We start from the raw sequence: 21,793 nt of genomic DNA, 5'->3' as shown, positions 1-21,793 counted from the left end.
TATGCCGAGGCTTAACAACCCCCAGAAACTGTGTCAACAGTAGGTCTCGACAATCTTGGGTGTTTCTCTTATTGTCTTTGCGGATGCTGGGCATTTACTGTGCTTCGATATTTTGTCTGTGGTCAGACACGCTCGTTCTTGGGTACATGTATAAGTAGACCACAATGAAAAGCGCATTCGTGATTCTATCCTTATCAACATCTTCAATCTCTTCAATCTAATTGCACCTTCCTTCATTCCTTGCACAGACAATCATTTCCGACTGTTGCCGGCCAGTAGTCACTTGTACATTCACAATGCTTCTCAAATCAGTTCTTATATGTTTTGCCGCTAGTCAGCTCGTCGCTGGTCACGGTGCTATCGTTAAAGCAGTTGGTGATCAAGGTGGCAATGGAACTGCTCTTGGAAGTAGGTCATGCCTTCAATTATTGAACTACTGAACTAAGCCTCCGAAGTTGATGCTGGCACTCCACGTGATGGAGCAACAAGAAATCCTTTTCAACAAGACTCTACTCGCTTCAAGAATGCGGCCGCTGATCAATGCGGTGAAACTCTTGGAGGTGGAACGAACGACCCCGCAACTCAAGTCCCTCAAGTAAGTTAAAGTGTTCAAAGAATGTTCCATCCTCTCTAGAATACGTGATTGCATGACTAGCCGAGAGTGGACCTGGACCTCTGGGACTTGCATTCCGCTTAGTCAACTCTTCTTTGGAAAGGCTGAACTAATCTTGGTACATAGATGCTTGCTGCAAATGGAGGACAAATGCCACAAATTTCGGCTGGGGGTTCGGTCATGATGACTCTGCACCAGGTGAATGGCGATGGAGCTGGTCCATATGACTGCATGATCGACAGCACAGGAACTGGTACTCAATGGACTGCCATGCAAGTCACCACGAATGTTCCAGGAACCAACTCTAGGAGCAAAGCGAAGGCTACAGACTTTGTAAGTAACCAATGATTGTATTTCATAAGCCGGACTAATACACGTTCAGCCTCTCACGGCAAAAGTTGCCGCCGACCAAACATGTACAGGATCGATGGGAGGACAAAGTGGTATTTGTATGGTCAGATGCAACAACGCTGCCAGTAAGAACGTTCTTCAAGGTTAAAATATATCTCGCTAACAAACTTTCAGACGCTGGACCGTTTGGTGGATGCGTGCCCGTTCAGATGGCTGGCGCTGGAAACGCAACCGCTGCTCCCGCCGCTAAACTTCGCAGATCATTCATAGCCTAAGGCTGATTGGATTCTCGCGACCCTGGGATCGTTAGGTAGAAGTGACGATTTAGCTGTCTGTCATAAGATATTAGATATAATGAGATGATTATAACTTCATTCTGAGGCATGCGCTATGGCTGAATGCTACTTCCAAATACAACGATAATACAGTATTCTGAAGTTGGTAGTCAAGTTCATTACTTGGCGTAAGTCTTGTTCCCATCCTATGGCGAACGGTGATGTTGCGGACTCCGTCGTTCAAGATTTTCAAGCTACCTAGAAGGCAAATTGGCAACTGTAACATCTCCGATGCGTCTTCCTAGAAGCTTCATTGACCCATTCAACTTGGTAACTTGGGTCAATTTACATGCAAAATAACCACGTGACCTGCAAATATTCAACACATTACATCGTGTTATGCGCTTCGTGAGACAATGCGAAAGTAATGAACAGGTTGTCAGTTGAGAGTAGACTCGACAAGTGTTCACCAACTCCTGCCACGTCATTTTACATGCTGCTATCCGTTGTCGTGGTTGTAGGCGCGGATCCGGTTAGCTCCTTTTCGTCCGTGTCATCCCTGCATCGTGTTTGTTTACTTTCGCCCGAAGTCAACATATCGAACCCTTTGATATATCCAAATCAACCTTGCAATTCAATTCTTCACATCGCAAACCCTTGCTCCCATAACTTTCACATACACCATCGGGGCTCTCTCAATCATTATTGCTTGGGATCCAAACCATTCCTGCAGATTGGTCTCACCCTAAGATCAATCGACGTTCTAAACGTCCGCATTCCATTCTACATTCCACGACTATAATACTGCCATTATGCCGTCGATAGAGAGGGACGCCTCCCGAGATGGAGAAAGACATCTCAAACATCAACATTCCTCCTCTTCAGATACTGGCAGAGCCATTGTCCCTATGCAAGTATTCCCAATGTTCCAGAGCAGGCACGATGCTAACTATGAATGTCACAGGTGGGACAGCTCTGACCCAGAACGCGCACCTCCTCCACTACCTATGAATCCTTCATCACCCCTTACCAGTACTTCTCGACCAAACACATCGAGCGCTATTCAATCTGCCCATCTAGCCCTGACCGAAAAGGCCCGAGAAAACGGCTACATCACCAACCCACTTCCAAAGCGACTCGAATCCCCAGAGCGGTCTCTTATAAAGGGAGCTGCTCACAAGCGCATGCAATCTCTCCAGACAGGAAACGTCAGAGACCTGAGTAGCTTTTTAGAAGGAGGCTCAACGTTTGGCTCGAGGTCCCCCGAGAAAGCTTCGGTACGACCCTCTACACCACACACAAATAAAGACTTCTTCCTAGACGGACAGTCTCCGGAGAAATCGCCTGAAAGAGATTCACGGCGCTCAGTACTTCTGCTGGAGGGATCACCGGAGAAGGGCTCAAGTCGATCAGGAACACCCACACCTCACGAACCTCCGAGTCGAGATACGCCAGCACTGAGACCATCACTAAGAAGACCACCACAAAGCATCCTGGGAGAGAACACGCCACCCCAGTCTGCGACGATGCTAGCTCTTCAAAACATGGCCAGCAGGGACGTTGAGGCCCCTCTCTCTAATGTCACGAATGGATCAACTGCGCTGGTTCGCACACCTCAGACCTTTGATGCAATTTCAAATCAGATTTTGAGTTTGACTAGCATTGCTACAGCATTACAGAGAGAGATGGCTCAACTGAGTAGACGAAGTAAGGATAACGCTACGGATCTGGTCAGCTTGAAGGAAGCAACCAATGCTCGCGATGAGGACATCCGAAAGAGCCTTCGAGAGCTCGTCACAAATCTCTCCGAGCATGGTTCTCGGCCTCCAAGTCACCTATTTGGACATGGCTCTCTGTATCTTGACAACAAAGCCCACGGCTCACCCAACTCTTCTAGGGCAATCAATTCGCCAGGCTCCTCCTCAAATGCCGTCAAGCCGTTCACTCTACCACGAATTCCGAGTCCAAATAGCTTCGCGGAGTCTCTAGGCAGGGAGTCTATTGGAAGTCCTTGTGTCTACAATCCCGAAGGAATGGCTAGCATCGCTATTCTAGAAAAGATTCTCCGCGAGATGGGCACAAAGGAAGGCCAAGAACTTCTAGTTTCACGATTGCAAGCAGTTGCTGATCTCCTTGCAAGAGACGGAAGTGCTACTGCACAGAAACTGGACGATTTACTGGATCTCATTAAATCTAGCACGTCGCATGCTATTGTGCCTCAGAACGTTGGAGGTGGAGGCGGCGCCAACAACAACAACAGAGCTCGTAACTTTAGCTTTGGTGAAGCTCCAAGATTGGAACTGGACTTCGATCAAGCAAGATCTGGACCCATGACACAGAGAGTTGGAGCTTTGCTTGCAAACAAGGAGAACGTCGGTAGTCCTGCAGCTGCGGCCATTAACGAAGAGACTGTGAAGCTTATCCGAAGCATCAAGGACAGTGTCGCCCAAGGAGGAGGACTCACAGCTGAGGTCAAAGCTCTAGTGCGAGAGCTTCGTGGAGAAGTGCTTGGGATGGGACGAGAAATGGGCCGAAAGATCGACCAAGCAACTGCTGAATCGGCAAAGGATGGTGCAACAGGCAAGGAGAGAATTGCACGGATTGTGCAAGATGGCCTGGGAACGTTGAAGGAGCACATGGACCAGATACTCCGCGAACATCGCCGCCAATCTGCAGCTGATGCCACACGCAATGCTGTCGATTATCAAGAGATATATCAAGCAGTACGCAGTGCCATTAATGAAGACCACGAGTCACGTAGTCCGGATCTAGAGAAAGAGGATATCATTCGAGCAGTCAAGGAGGCCTGGGAGAACTACAAGCCTGATATTGAGGTTCAACAGTTCGGATTGGAGAGAGAAGAATTGTTGACGTGTCTGAAAGAGGGTATCCAAGAATATGCTCCGGCAGACCGAGAACCAGGAGCTACTCGCGATGAGGTCTTTGCGGCTGTCATTGAAGGCCTGAAGCACTTTTCACCTCCTCGTATAGAGCCCTCACCAGGTCTCACACGCGATGAGATCCTCGATGCTGTCAGAGAATGCCTCGAAGAATTCGAGTTTCCATCCGCACCTGCACCGGAACCTCTAGAAACTGGAATTACGCGAGACGACATGCTGGACGCTGTGAAAGAAGGCTTACACACTTTTGACTTCCCAGCCACCACCACTGCCGTGACAAGAGATGTTGGCGAGTCTTTGACAAGAGACGATATGCTCGACGCCGTAAAGGAAGGCCTGCATGGATTTGAATTTCCAAATATCAATAGCATCTTATCTCGGGAAGTCCCAGAGACACTCTCTCGAGACGACATGGTTGCAGCCGTGAAGGAAGGTTTGCATACGTTCGACTTTCCCACCGAAGGCGTAAGCCGAGATGACATGTTTGATGCTGTTAAGGAAGGCTTGCACACCTTCGACTTTACACCTGGAGGACTGTCGAGGGAGGACGTCCTTGATGCTGTGAAGGAGAGTCTCCACGAGTTTGAGTTCCCTACGTCAACTACGACTATGAGCGGAGAGGCCATTGTAGTCTTACGAGATGAAGTTGTGACTGCCGTGAAGGAAGTTCTGGATTCAACAGATTTCACCGGCAACAGCAATGCTCTCACTCGAGAAGTTGGTGATAGCATAACCCGGGACGAGATGCTCGAGGCTGTTAAGGAAGGTCTTCAGTCATTTGACTTCGGGTCAAGCAACTCTACTGCCTTGACAAGAGGATCCTTGGAAGCTGTAACAAGAGATGATGTTTTCGATGCTGTAAAGGAAGGTCTGCACACCTTTGACTTTCCGACCAGCGTGAGCGCTGGCGATCGTATGCAGCGAGAAGACATTATCGATGCAGTTATGCACAGCTTGAAGTCATTTGACTTCGCGGCAAACACTACAGCTCTGAGTCGAGATATGGGAGGATCACTTGATCATGATTCGATTGTTGATGCAGTTACACAAAGTCTCAGATCTTTCGATTTTGCTGCCAACACCACCGCCCTAAGCCGAGAAGTCAGTGGGCGCCTCGAACACGATGAAATCGTCGATGCCGTTACCCAGAGCTTGCGTTCTTTCGATTTCGCCGCTAACACCACAGCTTTAAGCCGAGAAGTCAGTGGTCGTATGGAGCGCGATGAAATTATTGATGCCATCAAGGACGCATTGCACTCTTTCGACTTTGCCGCAACTACGAGCACTGCCTTAACTCGTGAAGTTGGCGGGACTTTAACGAAGGAGGATGTCTACGATGCTGTCAAAGCTGGGATCGAGGACACCCCGCAAGTGCACAGCGCCCACATCAACCAAGACGATATTATCGATGCCGTAAAGTCAGGTCTGGAGTCATTTGAGTTTCCTGCAAACGCAAGCAACTCCTTAACTCGAGAAGGCGGTGAAGTCCTGACCAAAGATGATGTGTACGACGCGGTGAAGGCTAGTCTTGAGGGTTCTCCTCAGGTGGGTGGAAACCTCTCGAGCGTCATTTCGGAGCGCTTGCAGGAGATCATGGAGACCATGCGAACGGAATTCAAAGCTGTCTCGGAAGAAGCCAAGCAAAATGTTGCCGCCAACGGCCGTGACACGGAACAGCTGCTGGATGCGACGAAAGACGGGTTTGAAAGACTACGCAATGATATCGAAAAGTACGTTGATCGAGCCGTTGATATCAACGGAAAAGATGAATTACTGGACAGAATGCGTGAAAGTTTCGACAATATGCGTACAGAAGTCGAATTGCTCTCTGCTCAGGGGTCAAATGCTCCTTTAGAAATCTTTCGAGGAGAACTTGAGCAACTTCGAGAGACGATGACCACTTCCCTTGTTCGAGGCAGCGAAGGTGCTGACAAGGATGAAATTATTGAAGTCTTGAAGCAAGGCCTTGATAGTATTCGTGAAGAGGTTGAGAGACCACGGGACAGTAACGAAAGCATTCTTTCCGGTACAGGTGAAATTCTTGATGCTCTCCATGACGGGCTCAATGCAGTCCGGACCGAGGTCGAGAATCTGGGCAATAAGCCGGTCGACATGACAGTTAATTACGAGATCTTGGATACCCTCAAGCTGGGCTTAGAAGGCATTCGAGCTGATATTGATCGTCTCCGTGAGAATGGCGACCAAGACCGGACAGTAGCAGAGATCAACAGCGGCGCCGTCGTTGCTGCAGAAGGCTTGAAGCGCAACGACATTGAGAATCTTGAAGTGCTAATTACTCAATTACGAATCAAAGTGGAAGCCCTGGAGTCGATGCCTCCTCCACCTCCTCAACCCATTCCAGGATCATTGTCTAGAGAGGATTTGGAACCTGTTCACGAAATGCTGCGTAATGTCCACGAGTCTGTCAGTAACATCTCAGGTCAAAACAAATCCGTGGACGAGGAGAATGTCAAGCGCGAAGATATGGAAGCTATCGAGACACTTCTCCGTAACACCAAGGCCAAGATCGACGAGATGGACCCCGAGCAAGCAGTGAAGAAAGAGCATCTTGATGTTGTTGAAGTTCTCATCCTCGAAACTCGGGAGACACTGACTGAGCTGGCAACACAATTGGAAGACGTGTCAAAGCGTGATGATATCAACAACATCGAAACCCTGGTTCGAGACGTCCTTGGAGGTCTTCAGGAAATGAAAGACAAAGCAGCAGAAGAGTCGGATGACCTCGAGAAAGTCACTAAGACCGATGTCGAAGCCGTCGAGTCTATTTGTCACGATATCAAGGTCGCCATTGAGCAACGAGTCTTGGCTGACATTGGGAATCTGGCCTCCAAAGAGGATTTCAAAAATATGGAAGAGATGGTCAAAGAGTTCAAGGGTCGGGTGGAAGTCCACGAAGAAAAGAATGCAAAAGCCTTTGAAGAACGTCAAGCAGAAACTGTTGGCGTCGGTGAACGGGTGTCAGAAATCAAGGAGTTCTTACAAGATTTGAAGGATTCCCTGAAGGAAAAGCTGGAAGAAGGTGCGTCTAGTGTAGATGATCTAGCCAAGATCTTCGAAGGACTCGGTGAAACTATCAACAAGAACGCCAACGTCAGCGATATTGTTAAAGAGATGTTCGAGGCCATGAAAGATGAATTCGAGAAATCAAACGCAGGTGTTGTGGGATCAAAGCTGGAATCGGACGAGAAGTTTCAACTTACCTGGGACAAATTCGACTCAAAGCTTGACGAAAAGTTCGACGAGCTCATGACCAAGTATGAGGACGCCCAAGCCGCGGCAGAGATCCAAACTCGACTTGGCGAAGAGAAAAGTGCCGAGTCCGAAGCTGCTCTTCTCGCTGCCAAAGCCGTGGCAGAAGAAGTGAAGCTTCTCATCGATACACTAGGTACTACTCTCACAGATTCTGTTGAGAAGATGGATGAGGCTGGCAAAACCGTTTTCAACAGGGTCGACGAAACTTTCACGCGAGTTGAGGAGACTCATGCCGATGCTAAGTCCGAACATCAGTTGACCAGAGAACAAGTATTCAAGACCTTGAGCGCTATTGAAGGTGTACAAGAGAACGTTCAAGAGTATAATCCCAAGATCCTCGACTCTCTCAAGGATGTCCTTTCTATCGTGGGTCAACACTATGAGCATTCGAAGGAATCATCTGTCACACTTCAGGAGAAGATTGCGGAACGCCCTCCACCACCTGACGTGCCACTCTTAAAAGAGGCTCCAGTTGAAAAGTACGATGACTCCCAAATCCATGAGAAATTGGATAGGCTTGTTGAAAAATCGGATTTCACTCAAGTTCACGAGAAACTGGACAAACTTGTCGATAACTGCGACTATGCACCGGTTCATGAGAAGTTGGACAAACTCGTTGACCATAGCGAGACGGCCGAGAAATCATTCGCTCAGCTCGAAATGCTTGATAAAATCCATCAACAGGTCATGAAAACTGCCGCCGAGGTCTCTGACTTTGTTTCCATCCAAACTCAGCGTATTGCCAATGATCATGAGGACAAGGAAAAGGCTGTTGAAGCCGCTACTATTGCTCTTGAGAAGCGTTTGGCCCAGAAGGAGCATGTTGAAGGTACTGTTGTCGGTCTTCGAGAGGAGGAGGAACGCCTCAAGGAATCTGTCGCGATTCTCAAAGCTGAGCAAGAAGACCTCGCGCATCAAAAGCTGCGTCTTTCAGCAGATGTCTCAAGTCTCGAAACTGCCTTGCGCATCCGCCGAGAGGAACTGCATGCTATGGAAGCACAAGCCGAAGGTCTTGAGCGTCGCATCCTTGAAGGTGTCATCGATCACTCGCGTGCTCTACTCGTCAACAGAGGTAGCAACAAAGGTCGAGATGCAATGAGTCGTAAGCGTGTTCCGAGTCAAGCTACTTCAACGACAGGTTCTACCATCTCCAACGCAACCTCAAGAGCATCGCAATCAACACAGAGTGCTGTCAGCATGGCCATGAGTGGCAAGCGTGCTGTGGTGAATGTGCCTGTCAATCCTGCCGCCTCGAGACGCATTTTGTCGCTTAATCAGATCACACATAACGTGCCCACTGGAAATTTCAAGCGCAGTCATAGTGTGAAGACCTCAACCGGCGCCGGTGCTTTGAGGAAATCAAGTTGGGGAGGATCTCTGAGCCAGAAGTACGGTGATCTGAATAAGGAGAATTTAGCATTGAAGGAGAGCGAAGAGGATGAGGTTGAAGAAAGCGAGGGAGATATTAGTGACAGTGGGACGATGAGAAGAAGTAGTCGCGGCACGACGATCTTGACAGGCACTGGAGTGAGCGACAGTATCGATGAGAGCACGGAGTGGACAGGTAGCATATCCGGGAGTGAAGACCTTGACCCCGACCCGGAAGACGAGCCTGTTGAAGAACCAGAGTCAACTATGGTCCTTTACGAGGAAGGAGGACAACTTGTTTAGTGTATATGCTTATGCATGGGCGGTCTATTGTCTTCTTGTATTTATTTTCGTCGGAGGACATTTTTCGGTAAAGGGGCGACTTGTTTGTGGAGGATGGCGAGCAAAAATTATGATATGGTCTTGTGATGAGGGGAGTTATCATGACTGATTGATTGATGAATAGCGTTTTAGCGATTATAATGGATTCTTCTCCTATTACACAAGACTTTCCAGGTTTCGATCCACCGCAAGTGATGTGATTATCCAACAAATTCTGGAATAATATATTGTATCCCAAATTTCATGGTATCACTCAAAACCTAACAAAGGCGTTCCAGCTGTTATGGCCGATGGAATTGCTGACGATTTAGACATCCATTATCACTTCCAACGATAAACTTAATGCCATATTGTAAATTATTAGGTAGAGACTTCAATGTGCCTATTGCCGCACCTATATCTATGTCTATGGCCTATCTATAGCTTGTCTGTAGTCCATGTATAGTCATAGTCGTCTAGGAGTCGTAGCCGTCGAGGAGTCGTATTCGTCTACTCCTCGTTGTCGATTACGCCTCGTGGTCCGTCTGCGATGTGCAACAAAACAACCTTAAGAGCGGTATAAATTGCGGGCGAAACAACCAAGAATGACTTTGGCACATAAGTTAAGATTATGTTGGGACATAAAGTTGTACATTCTACTACACCTATATTTTACCGTAGCCTTTCCTTCTGCTTGATAACTTTCAGGCCATCCATCCACGGCCACAAAACTTCTGGTATCCTGACCTCAAGCCTGCTCTCATTCCAACCATTTTCAAGCATGGCAGCTAGTACTCTAGGCACTGCAAGTGCAGTTCCGTTCACAGTATAGGGAAACGCGGTCTTTCCTCCCATGCTCCTAACATCTACTTTCGTAGCCAATCTCCGTGATTGATAGTCTGTACAAGTACTGACAGAAGTGACTTCTCCCCACCCCTCATCTTTTGCCCTTCGTGAAGGGAAGAAAGCTTCAATGTCCCGTTTTCGCGTTGCCGAAGCCCCTAAGTCCGTGGAAGGCATTTCGATGATTCTGCAATGGAGACCTAGTGCTGTCAGGATCTCTGTCTGGATGGATACCATTTCTTCGAATACTGCCGTTGAAGCTTCGCTCGATGGCATGGTCCAGGCAAACATCTCCACCTTTGTGAATTCGTGGACTCGGTATAGACCTTTCGTATCCACACCCCTTGCACCAGCTTCCGCACGATAGCACCGCGAAACACCAACACGCTTCAGAGGTAGATCTGCCTCTTCTAATGTGGTGTTTGCTTTCATGCCAGCTAAGGGGATCTCTGCTGTTCCTGCCAGACTTAATTCCGGTTTCCTCCCAACATCGGCTGGATTTTGCTGGATGTTGTAGATCTGCTGCTCTCCATTTTGATCTCGAGGTTGAAAGCCACATGCTGCTGCTATGTGACTGTACACCATACTCGGCGGCGTGACCATTCCCCATCCCTTCTTCCGAGCCACACTCAGCGCGTATTGTACTAGAGCTTGTTCCAGCATCGCAGCTTCGTTCAACAGGGAATACCATCCCCATCCACTCGTCGTAGCAGCGCCTGCGAAATCCAAAAGATTCAGCTCAGAACCAATATGAACATGACTCCTCCACACTCGATCAGAGGACGAAGGATCAGGCTCCGGATGCGAATTTATAAAACCCACAACCTTGGGTTCAGTCCCTCTGGGCGTCTCGTCAGACGTCAAATTCGGTATCGATGCAGCGAGACTCTCAATATCTGCCATGATCGTATGTTCCTGGTCCTCTATCCCACCGATCTTCTCTTTCAGCGTCCTAGCTTCATCAATCAATTCCTGCTTGCTCATCTGCCTTAACCCCTTCGCTTCCACGGAATCTTCATCCCGTAATGTAGTCGGGTTTGCGAGCTGGAGCTTTAACCTATTGTTACGTTCCCGCAACGCTCTCGCAGACGCTTGGTGATTGTGCCATTGCTCATATAGAGAGTTTATACGCGTAGGATATGTCGATTGGGTTTTATAGTTCCGGTCCAAGCAGTTTTGTTCGTATAATGCAGCATTCTGGCGGATGTGCTTTATATCGACGGAGATTTTGGGTGCGGTGGAAGGGCGTGGAGGTTCAGCCTGCAGAGGCCGTGTGGTATGAAAAGAGCTTCGCAGAAGCTGTGGGAGGAGTCGGAGACGGCATTGGAGGCAGGTGAAGGGGATGGGACGCCGTGGTGGTGGCATAGTGCTGACGAGATGAGCTCTGGAATTTTTGAGGGGGAGCTTCGCGATGGGAGCTTTTTAGCTGCTGGGATCAGGAAATTGTCAGGCCACTGCAGAAATCAGACTTTGAGGCCTTAAAACAGAATTCTGTGAATCAAAGGAGCTCCAGGATGTATCCAATGGCATGTAGAGTTAATTGACATCACATTTTCATATACTTTTCGCTCGTGTTTGAATTTCACGGCGTCACGTACTTGCTTGTATTTTCATGTGAAAGCATTTCTAGGTTGGAGCCATATTGCTCTTGTAAAGTACAAATGGGTATCTTTTTAGGCACTGAATCGACTTTTACATCAGCTCCAACTTCATCCCCACAACCCCAAGGTCCAACTTGACCTGTCTCCTGCACCAGACTTGAATGCTGCACCCGGACCCATGCTTTGCCTTCTGTTGGTCAAGTCAATCTCCGTAGATTTAGATGCCCCAGCAGCACCATGCTGAAGCCATTGCTCTCGATCAATAATCGAGATAGCTGGAACTTTCATTTGCGATAACAGACTTGCGCCAGACCAGGCTCCAAGTGAGTTGACGGCACGTAAGTTTCCAGACTCAACGTCTGGTAATCCCTTCCTGGCTTCGCGTTTCAACTGCTCGTCGATCGGATCATCCTCTTGCTTTTGAATGTGTGCTGGAATTATGAGAATGCCGTTTGAATCCTTCTGTTGGAGAACCTCTATTGGTCCATTCTGTCTAAGTTTCGTCCGCTGTAGCTTCGGGTTGTTGCGGTACTGCTCTGCCGCTTTCCCCCTTACAGGATCCCAACTTCTCTCATCGATCAGTTGAGCAAGTTCGTCGAGGACTCGGCCCTTCAATCCAAGTATGTTGGAACCACCACCAACGAAAACAATTCGTGACATACAGATAGAGCGAACGTCGACTGGTAGTTGAAGCAAACTTCTATATACGAGTAAATGCAGAGGTAACTCCTCGTCATCTAGCTCTGTCTCGGTCGTGTCAGTAGCAAATAAGGCAGTGTCACATGGCTCTGCTAGGTCGGCGAATTGAAGCTTGAGAGTTGTGGGAGGCTCTGTCGAAGTTAACGGTATAGAGATCGTGGAGTCATCATCTGATTGTCCACTTATGCTCATCATCCTCATGCTGGATCGGAGTTCGTCTTCCTCGGTGACAGGCGTGAGACCTCTATCGAATCTTCTAGGCTCGTCTTTCTTCGCAGCTTTGCACCACAGGACTCGAGCCATAATCTCTTCGCATTCCTCGAAACTGGGATGTGCTTTATTGTCATCCTCGGACTTGTCGTCTGCCGGCTTGTCTTTTGACATAGCTTCAGCTAAATCGGCTGCTTCTGCTAGTACCTTGTACGTGGCTTCACCCAACAACTTAGTACCTCTTACGGCACGTCGACATTGCACTTCCCTATACTCGTAGACAGCTGTGACCACCGTCTCTGCCCATCCTATATCTACAACCAGAGCCGACCGTAGCCCGGCAGCTACGGTGGTAAGAACAGGAGCCGATAGCAAGGATATGGTTGGTGGTTGGAAGTTGTTGAAGAGGGTATCAAGTATTGTAGAGAGCAGTGGGAGGGGTAGGGTTGATGGAATAGCTAAGGATAGCCGCCTTGGCCTGGAATCGATCAGGAGGAATCTGTAAACCTCATTTAGCAATAGGCTCACCACAATTTATACAACTACTGACTTTGTAAAAGCATCCCTCACAGCTCGATCCAGCTTGTCCCCAACCAATCCCATATCCAAATCTCTCAAATCCAGTTTCCAAAGCTCCCACGCCTCTCCCCAGCTTTTACTTTGCAGTCCCTTCGCCGCAGACTTGTCATAGTTCGTCCCCCATCTCCTATAGTCACCAGCCCGTCTCTGCTCCTCAGGTCCGAAATTAATCACGGCTTTGGGCACGGCATCTCCTGCAAATCCTGCTCGCAGATACCGGGTGCCTAGCTCAAAGATCACAGTCTCTTCTTCGGCGCGTAGAGCAGAGGGAGAGCCGAATGCTGAAGAGATGTTGCGGAGAGGAGTATGGGGACTTGCTGGTGCGCCGGTATTGTTGGACCCTGGAGAGCGGATGCTGGCCACGTTGCGGTGAGCGGCGGGGGCGGATGGATTGGACATAATGCTACATTTGAATTAGGAGAATGTGTCGGCACAGTCCATAGGGAATGAAAAGGCTTGATTGTTGTGTTTGTGGTAGGTTGGACTCAGAGTCAAAATGCAGTTTAGCGAACTTCGCGCGTCGAACAACGCGAGATCACGATCAGTGGCCTCTTATGAAAGTCCGGATAATTGGGAGACCAAAGCATACACTATCATTGTATTTACGTCTCGATTTACAAGTTCTCTCCCATACTGCATTCAGTTTGTGCTCATGCTCTGATTTTCGGTACCGTCAGAGAGGTAGGTTGAGAACAAGAAGCTCAAAAGGTAGAGCTGCTCATAGATATACTATATTGATCAAGACCTGTTTCTCTATTAATTTAGGTCCTATCAAAGAACCAGTCACTGAAGGGCGTCTTCCTTTATTCAGTTCTAAATAAGTACTCAATGTGCTGTCTAATAATAGTCACGTTATAGCGTGCTCCTATCGCAATCCGTTCCCTAGCCAACGATAAGAAGTCACACGATTTTGCTCCCGAAGCTATCACGACTCTTTAGAGGTGTATTGCTTTTCGACAACGACAAATTGCTCTCCTTGCTTGTATTGGTAATAGCATACTGTAATTATGAGATAATAATTTTTTGGAGAGAAATTCTGGCATCTGGAGCACGCTCCAAGTCATGGGTATCAAAGGGTTCGTTTGCCACTCTTGTCCATTAGCAGTTTTAACCATTCGTTAGAATTTATGGAGAAATTGGTCCAGGGGAGAGAATTTCCCTTTCAAAACTGGCTGTTGAGAAGTTGGAGAAGGAAGGTCGACCATTAAGAGTGGCAATCGATGTGTCCATCTGGCAATTCCAGACTCTAGCAGGTCAAGGAGGAAGCAACCCCGCAATTCGTACCTTCTACTATCGTCTTCTTCGACTACTTTCATTCTCCGTACAGCCTCTTTTTGTCTTCGATGGGCCTCATAAGCCACCTTTTAAGCGCGGCAAGAAGACAGGTCATCATGGCGCCTGTGTCCCAAATCTTATGACGAAGCAAATGCTTGCTTTGTTCGGCTATCCTTACCATATGGCTCCTGGAGAAGCTGAAGCTGAATGTGCTTTGCTGCAAAGAGATGGAATTGTGGACGCTGTTCTTAGCGAAGATGTCGATACTCTCATGTTTGGATGTGGCTTGACCTTTAGGAATTGGTCCTCTGAAGGCACACGAGGGAACAAATCTCCCACCCACGTATCAGTGTACGATGCCAAAGCAACCAAAGAGGGCAAATCTGGACTCGACCGAGAAGGAATGGTTCTAGTCGCCCTTATGAGTGGTGGTGATTATATAACCGAGGGCATTCCGCATTGTGGTATCAAGGTTGCATGTGAAGCTGCTCGAGCAGGTTTCGGAAACTCCTTGTGCAAGTTGGCAAATAACGATGTCGCGGGTATAGCAACTTGGAGAGGTAATTTAGCCCACGAAATCCGAACGAACGAGAGCAAGTATTTCCGGATTAAACACAAGACATTGACCATCCCGGAAAACTTTCCAAACCGAGAGGTGCTGGGGTATTATACCAATCCAGTTGTCTCCTCGGCACTCAAAGTACAGAAAATGAAAGATGAGATCGTATGGGATGGAGAGATCGACATTCAAGGTCTTCGACAGTTTGTGGGCGAAGCTTTTGATTGGACCAACAAGATAGGAGCGAGGAAGTTCATTCGAAATCTTGCTCCTGCTCTTCTAGTCCACAAACTTCGTCTAAGAGGCGATCGAAGAGATTCTGGCTATGGTGATCTAGTACTCACAGCGATGAACGAGATGGAGCTTGTTCGCGCTATTTGCGGCAACAGGAACCACTTCACTGTCGATTGCATCAAGGAACTGAGAGTGGTCTATTCGCCAATCGATATTGTTGGAATTGACCTGGATGCCGAACATGATGATGCGGTAGACTTTGGCAGAAGTGGTCTGGCCACCAATAATGCTGATGATGGGGATTTAGATGTGTCAGACAGAGATACATCAAAGAGCCCAGGGAGACGAGGGCCATCGACCTATGATCCCACTCAGCCGGACAAGCTATGGCTGCCAGAAACGATTGCGAAGCTTGGTGTGCCATTGAAAGTAGAAGACTATAAAGAATCTCTGCGAAATCCAAGGAAATTCCTCAAAGCGAAAGCTGCTGCCAAGAAGGCAGCCATGCCCAAGGGTGCTATGGATAAGTTTGTAGCCGTTACCAAGCCCACCAAACAGAACGAGAAGTCAGAAGCTTCCAGAGAGCTAGCAGAATCTCCTGAGCCAGATCTGCCTCCAGTATATCTTGCGCCTAGGTTGAGACCACAACAACGCTCACAATTTTTACCAACAACTAAGGCCAGCAGAGCTGCAATAGTTGACGAATCCGCACGAACAAACACCGACTCTCTTGCAACAAAACCAGCGAAGACAACCACAAGGATTCGAAACAAACCCACAGCTACCACAAAACCACAACCCAACACCAATCCATGGACCATAGCCCGAGCAAGTTCATCCCCTCAGAACCTCCCAAAAGTCACCAAGAACACTGTCACTCCATCATCCACCCCCGTAGCAATCTTCAGGCCCCCCTCGCCATGCTACATCACATCCAGCAGCCCACCTGCTCCTACACCCCTCTCACCACGCTCACCAAACCTCTCTCTAATACCATCAAACGGGACAAAACACCAACACTCCCCCATTCCCTCTCCTACTCCATCTCCAGAGCCAAATCTCGACCTCCCAAACACAGTAACAATCACCAGACCCCGCTCCCGCCGAACTCAAGACCCATCTACACCCAGCAAGACCCGGGATCCGGACCATCCTTCGCCTAGGAAGAGAGTTTCGCCCGATCACCCTGTTTCGATCCATTCCCACACCCCTGAACCCGTGGCTAGACTCCTCAACTTCTCCGCCTCGAAGAATACTCAGCATACAGAGACAGAGAACCACAGGTCCCAAACCTCAAGTCCCGAGCTCCCATCCCTGGCCGAATTACGCTCCTCCTCTTCTGCTTCTGCTTCGGTCTCGATGCAGAGTTCTAGACCAACGACGGCTGAATCATTCGAGCTGCGAGGAAGAGTAGAAATGAAGAAGAAAAAGAAATTCATCATGCCAAGGAAGAGTTTAGCTGGGGCGTGGAAAGAGATTGAGGTTGATGCCGATGAGGATGAGGATGATGTTTTTGGAGGTGAGAAAGTAGGGAAGGGAGAAGAGAGGGAGAGGAGGTGGAGGTTGAGCGAGGTTGAGGTTGTGGATTTGAGTGCGGATTAAGGGAGGGAGGGGATGTGGGTTGAGACTGGAGTTGGAGTAAGTGTTGATGGGGAGTTAGGAGTTATAGATTTGGCTGGACTAGATTGGATGATAATTGAAGAACAAGTTTTGATCCTGATAACTGTGCATGCGTGAAATAGTTAGTGTCAAGAGCTAAGTAGTTCTCCCGCGGTTGTTTGTATTCTTATACGGCTCGTCGAGGCATTAAAGTCCCGGCTCCTCACGATCAGCCACCTCAGCCCAAGAGTAAAGTTATATCATCTCATTACTATGCTACCTATCAACCTAATAAGAGAGATCCCAAACTCCTACTCCTGCTAGAGGGTATCCAAGCAAACATGTACTCGCGTTTCCCCTTATCTGAAGAAATCCATCCACCATGCTCCTACATACAAACAAATGAAAAAATTGGCTATATAATCTGCTGCTATGGTATCATGACGCTCGTGAATGCTGTATGTGCCGTTTCGCCGTATCTGTTGTTCATTCTTTGTCTTACTCACTCCAAGGGAAATCCCTCTCTCCAACCTTCGTGCAAACTAAGTAATTAACACCCTCTCCGCTACCCAGCAACGAGCACCTCATCAATGGTCTAACAATTTCCCTCGCTAGGCCTTTAAGCTCATCGAGCCTCTTTTCGAACTTCTTCAAGCTTTCGCGGGAATAGATGTCTGGGCTTAGTTTCAAGAAGCGTTTGCATTCTTCGTGTGGGAGATAGGTTGAGGGGAGAGAGCCGATGATGCGGAATACGCGGCCGAGGTTCGGGTTTGGTGCATTCGTGGATATGTCGGATGGAGCAGGAAGCGGTGAGTATTGTTGGATGGTCGTGTTGGTGTTGGGGACTTGGACTGTGTTGTTGCGTGTATGGTGTCCGTTTCCGCTCCGAGATCGAGGAGCCGGTGGTGTCGGTGGTGGAGATGTGGCTTCTGCTAGCCATTGTCTAAAGAGTGAGACTGCTAACCAATCTATGTACGAGTTTTGTGGTCCTACTCGTTCGCCTCGAGGAGTTAGGAGGGTGAGACGAAATAGTCGTCCTTCGATTTTACCAACCAAGTCGGAGAGATCCTCGACTTTGTCTTCGATGATGTCGAGAACTGTGTCAGGGAGTTGATGACGGATGTGACGTTCTCCTACTGGCCATGCGCCTACGACATGAATGAGAGCTTCTTGGAAGATGGTCTTGGATTGTGAGAGATAGCCGATTCGCAGGTAAGAAGAGGGGTATTTGGCGATTTGTTTCCAGAGTCGAGATTGGAATTGAAGAAGGTGATGGTCGATTCTAGGTCCTACGACAGCGAGTGCGTCGTAGAGATCTGCCAACGTAAGGAGAGATTTGCATTGCACGTAGGCAATGGCTATGTCGATTGGGTCGAGGGTCGGAGGGTAATTGTAGAAGATTCGAAAGAGATTGTCGTAGTCATTAAGGAGGTCTTGATCTTCGTGAGATAGAGGAGCAGGTGCATGAGTTGGAGCTGAGAGTGAGAGGTTTGCGACTGAGCGAAAGAAAGAAGGATTCGACGACGGCGGCTTATTTCGAACTGGTGGTGGGCCATCGTTGGACCCAAATAGAGAATGTGAGCCCTCCTTCTTAACCAGCATGGGTATATCATTCTGATCAGCTCCGGGATCCAGCTCATATCTCCATTTCTTCTTGACCTCACTCCTCCTCGCTGACTCACTTCCCGAGTCCTCTCCCAGCCTTGCCAATTCCCCTCCACCACCCGCAGACTGCGACCATTCTTGACTTGTACTCGCCTCAAAGAACCCAGAGCATTGTGACAGTATTATTTTATGTAGGAGATATCGATTCGTGTGGGAGCCAGCCTTCACAAGGATCTCGACATCGCCAGTGTGGCTGAAGACGGGGAACTCATTCTGCGGAACGAACGAAGTACCTCCAGCATGCGACCTGCCATGCCGTCGATGTCTCGAGGATCGCGGAACGACGGACGAGGGACCTCGAAGGGTCAGCGATTGAGAAGGCTCTACCTGTGAGACCATCGTTTGTTTGTACAGCCTTCAGCTCAGAATCAGTATATCGCATCGCGAAAAGGGTGGGGTGAGATATACTTATTCAATAAAGCATCTTTGCGCGGAGCTGAAGGATAAAAATTTGTACCGAGTCGCCTGGATCGTATACACTGGCAAGTTCTTCACTTTCTCGTAGCACGCGATCGTTCCTGCCTCTTATTATTATTGCACTCCCACCTTTTACAGTACACGTCCCCGAGGTTCTTTCTTTCGCGAGACGGGGGCAGCAGGCAAAGAGAGCAAGACCAAATCAGTAGATGTCTCTCGGCGACTCCTTCGAGCTCACGAAACGCGTCGAAGGTTCTCAACAACAAAGGGACAGGCAAAACAGCACAACACAACACAACACAACACTACACTCACAGCTCCCCCCTTGAAAGACTCAGCACTCAATCGCGCTCAAGCGCAGCGCAGCACCGCACCGCACCGCACATCGGGGCTTGGTCGAGCAAGTGTGGCGATGGGAGAATCACAAGCAAGTTCTTGGCCCGCCGTAACCTTAGAAGACGCCTTACCCAATAACTCTGCATGGTCTGCGGAACCACAGCTGGCATCTGCACAAATCAATTCATCGGATTCTAGTTCGGGTACAAGCATCGCATGTCTTGTCCTTGACCGTGCTGGCCAGTCTCTTGCCGGCAGAAGAACGACCTGAAAATGCGGTGCGCTGCTGGGGAGTTCGAGTGGACTGACTGCAGCTTGCAGAATTCTTGCATTGGCGGCCAGCGTCGGTCGAATCAAGAGGGGAACGCAGAGTGAGGGCAGGATCGCGGCTTTGCATTGGCTTGTGCACCCCTTCATAAATCCTGCATTATTTTGCGCTATTTTTCAACGACGGTCGTTGGCCCTTGCTGGAGGGGCTGGAAGTGAGGGCTGCAGGTGATCACTCGAGGATGGTATCACATGATGCCCTCACCTCTCTCCGAGTCTCGTGGTACGTGGCAGTTGTTTGAGGTTTTGAAACTATCTCTTCATATACCGTATGCTGATGATGCTGCTGCTACTTGAATAGCCAACGCCGAAGCCGATACCCAGAGCTATCCTCCCATCCCTCCTATGCTATTGTTACAAAGTTCGTTCACGAACAACACCCCAACCGTGCCCGAAATGCAATTCCAACCAGCCAGACTCCTGCTGAAAAGTAATCCCCCATTTTAAGTATCCCTCCCAAATATGTCATTATATTATGGCCGTTTAGCTCATATCCATGTCCATTTCCATGGTAGTTCCCGTAGTATCCTGCCCATCGTTTATATGTTGCATATCCATCATTCCGTGGCCGTTATTCATGAGATGACCATTCCCGCTCGCAAACCCGTTCATCACGTGCGCCTCATTGACACTTGATTGGACATCAACGTCGACCTTGGGAGTTTGGCCAGCTTCCATCACCAAGTCGCCCTCAAATGCAGGAACAGGACCTTGAAGGTTGACCCAAGTCCTGTCCAAACTCGTGCTCACAAGTCTCCCTTGCTTCAAGTCCTCACCGAACAGGAAATATCCCTCATTCGCCTCAACCAAATAGCTTGCAAGTCCCTTGCTTTGGAGTCGGATCTTTGCGTCGGTGACTGGGAAGTGGTTCTCGATGAACTTGGCCCAGCCTCGTGCAGCGGCTTGAATATCCAGATCTGCTTGGTTGATTGACGACCATCCGATGCCCAGATGACGAGTGAAATCGTCGACAGTGGGCTCGATGTGACGTTCAGGTGATCCTGGTGACACAAGTGTGCCATTCTGTGAGACCTCTTCAATTATCGCGGGCGTCGCACTCAGATCCAGCCTTTGACTCTTGGCGGCGCGAAGAACCGGTCGCTCGGGACCCGCGTTCGAAAGTGCGTGTATAGCAGCCGCCTTTGCCTTCTCTTGCTCGGCCTTCTCTTCAGCCCATGTACCAGTCTGACTGCTGGCTTCGATAATGTAGCCACCTTTCCTGATCAAGGTCATTCCCTCTCCGTATTCCCATTCTTCCTCATTCTCTGGTTCTGGTTTGGCGGCTGGTGGTTGAACTGGGAAGTAATCTTCTTCGAGATTTGATGCGGCTTCATCGCGTGAACGCTTGCGGCCAGCTGCTGAAGATGGGGTAGCTTGTGTTGGCGTCAGGTGCGACCACGACGAGTTGAGGGGTGATTGCTGGGCGCCGTTCGAGAATGGAGAAGTGAAGGTTGGTCGTGTTGACCCCATATTGAAGGTTGGCTGAGTTCTGTTAGTATCTAATGCTTTAAGGGTAGGCCAAAGGCAGACGTGGTGAAGGAGCAGGGTGGAATCGTTCTCGAGAACTTGATCCGGATGGGAAGGATGATTGCTTTTGACACATCTTGGCGTTGATAAGAAGACTTACTTGTGGTGGAAGTTGAGGCGGTAAGACAAGAATAGGTGAGGAAGATTGGTCGAAGTATCTCATGATTGACAATTTCGGAATGAGAAGTATTAAGAAAGTGAGGTAGTGGAAGGTGTCAATTGGGGAAGAAAAGTGAAGAGTGAAGAGGGAAGTGTGAAGGAGAAAAGGAAAGGAAGAAGAGGTGCGGTGTGAGAGGAAGACGATACTTATTAGGAGTGTGTGTGGGTGAAAGAAAAGGACAAGCTGAGGGCGGAAGTTCAGATGTAAGAACGGAAAGGCTGCTTTGCCTGGTTAACTGGGAGGCGGCGACAGCTTCGAGCTCTCATTGGAGTTGCGATTCAAGCTGGACGAGAACCACACTAGAGCAAAGACAGTTAGACAGCACTCCGGGTCCTGATTAGCAGAGCCAGGATCTTCATTGGACTGATTGCATAAATGTGGAACATAATGCTGATGGCCAAGGATCCTTGTTCCCCGCTGTCTCGGACTGATCAGCATTTAACCGATGGTGAGGAGGCTTGATTGATACAAAGAGAGTAGCTCTTGTCTAAGTGCACGGCTACCGTGCTGACATAATAAGTATGAGCCTGAGGCTTCAGTCAGACTGTCTCACGTGGATGACATTGCTTGTAAACAAGAAATAGAAGTGGCAAGTTGTCTTGATAGACCTCCTCGAAGTCTCAAGAGTATGGATCATTTTGAAGAGCATTTCCGTCTCAAT

At 48.8% G+C, this 21,793-nt stretch overlaps 7 protein-coding genes across 7 annotated transcripts; 2 read left to right on the top strand and 5 right to left on the bottom strand.

Moving 5' to 3' along the window:
• Positions 1–296: 296 nt before the first annotated feature.
• LY89DRAFT_720038 (uncharacterized protein) lies at positions 297–1,303 on the top strand (the record flags this gene model as incomplete). Its single annotated transcript, XM_018218540.1, has 5 exons — positions 297–408; positions 456–595; positions 740–946; positions 996–1,089; positions 1,139–1,303. 5 exons carry the CDS (start codon positions 297–299, stop codon positions 1,237–1,239), a joined length of 654 nt encoding a protein of 217 aa, XP_018069858.1. The 3' UTR covers positions 1,240–1,303.
• Positions 1,304–9,526: 8,223 nt separating this feature from the next.
• LY89DRAFT_686236 (seryl-tRNA synthetase) lies at positions 9,527–11,422 on the bottom strand. The gene has a single exon (XM_018215239.1). The coding sequence runs from the start codon at positions 11,307–11,309 to the stop codon at positions 9,774–9,776; it is 1,536 nt and encodes a 511-aa protein (XP_018069857.1). The 5' UTR covers positions 11,310–11,422; the 3' UTR covers positions 9,527–9,773.
• A 143-nt stretch (positions 11,423–11,565) lies between these two features.
• LY89DRAFT_619446 (actin-like ATPase domain-containing protein) lies at positions 11,566–13,506 on the bottom strand. The gene is made up of 2 exons (XM_018210876.1): positions 13,005–13,506; positions 11,566–12,953 (listed from the first exon to the last, which is right to left on the bottom strand). The coding sequence occupies exons 1-2, from the start codon at positions 13,430–13,432 to the stop codon at positions 11,654–11,656; spliced, it is 1,728 nt and encodes a 575-aa protein (XP_018069856.1). The 5' UTR covers positions 13,433–13,506; the 3' UTR covers positions 11,566–11,653.
• Positions 13,507–13,956: 450 nt separating this feature from the next.
• On the top strand, positions 13,957–16,806 carry LY89DRAFT_783633 (uncharacterized protein). Its single transcript, XM_018222703.1, has 2 exons — positions 13,957–14,109; positions 14,156–16,806. The coding sequence occupies exons 1-2, from the start codon at positions 14,096–14,098 to the stop codon at positions 16,701–16,703; spliced, it is 2,562 nt and encodes an 853-aa protein (XP_018069855.1). The 5' UTR covers positions 13,957–14,095; the 3' UTR covers positions 16,704–16,806.
• Positions 16,807–17,111: 305 nt separating this feature from the next.
• On the bottom strand, positions 17,112–18,945 carry LY89DRAFT_114667 (uncharacterized protein). The gene is made up of 2 exons (XM_018205100.1): positions 18,774–18,945; positions 17,112–18,720 (listed from the first exon to the last, which is right to left on the bottom strand). Exon 2 carries the CDS (start codon positions 18,702–18,704, stop codon positions 17,199–17,201), a length of 1,506 nt encoding a protein of 501 aa, XP_018069854.1. The 5' UTR covers positions 18,705–18,720; positions 18,774–18,945; the 3' UTR covers positions 17,112–17,198.
• Positions 18,946–19,133: 188 nt separating this feature from the next.
• On the bottom strand, positions 19,134–19,535 carry LY89DRAFT_670960 (uncharacterized protein; the record flags this gene model as incomplete). The annotated part of the gene is made up of 1 exon (XM_018213200.1): positions 19,134–19,535. The coding sequence occupies one exon, from the start codon at positions 19,533–19,535 to the stop codon at positions 19,134–19,136; it is 402 nt and encodes a 133-aa protein (XP_018069853.1).
• Positions 19,536–19,699: 164 nt separating this feature from the next.
• On the bottom strand, positions 19,700–21,369 carry LY89DRAFT_686232 (uncharacterized protein). The gene is made up of 2 exons (XM_018215238.1): positions 21,073–21,369; positions 19,700–20,927 (listed from the first exon to the last, which is right to left on the bottom strand). Exon 2 carries the CDS (start codon positions 20,913–20,915, stop codon positions 19,929–19,931), a length of 987 nt encoding a protein of 328 aa, XP_018069852.1. The 5' UTR covers positions 20,916–20,927; positions 21,073–21,369; the 3' UTR covers positions 19,700–19,928.
• Positions 21,370–21,793: the final 424 nt, after the last annotated feature.

The sequence above is a fragment of the Mollisia scopiformis genome (assembly GCF_001500285.1).
Source record: "Mollisia scopiformis unplaced genomic scaffold LY89scaffold_15, whole genome shotgun sequence".
NCBI lineage: Eukaryota > Fungi > Ascomycota > Leotiomycetes > Helotiales > Mollisiaceae > Mollisia > Mollisia scopiformis.
This window is presented reverse-complemented; position numbering and strand designations above follow the sequence as displayed.

Excerpts from the sequence above, each read along its gene's own strand:
- LY89DRAFT_686236 (XM_018215239.1), bottom strand. The coding sequence starts at position 11,309 with ATGCCACCACCACGGCGTCCCATCCCCTTCACCTGCCTCCAATGCCGT.
- LY89DRAFT_619446 (XM_018210876.1), bottom strand. The coding sequence starts at position 13,432 with ATGTCCAATCCATCCGCCCCCGCCGCTCACCGCAACGTGGCCAGCATC. Across the intron at positions 12,954-13,004 it reads GTGAGGGATGCTTTTACAAA|ATTCCTCCTGATCGATTCCA; the intron begins GTCAGTAGTTGT and ends TGAGGTTTACAG.
- LY89DRAFT_114667 (XM_018205100.1), bottom strand. The coding sequence starts at position 18,704 with ATGGTCTCACAGGTAGAGCCTTCTCAATCGCTGACCCTTCGAGGTCCC.
- LY89DRAFT_686232 (XM_018215238.1), bottom strand. The coding sequence starts at position 20,915 with ATGGGGTCAACACGACCAACCTTCACTTCTCCATTCTCGAACGGCGCC.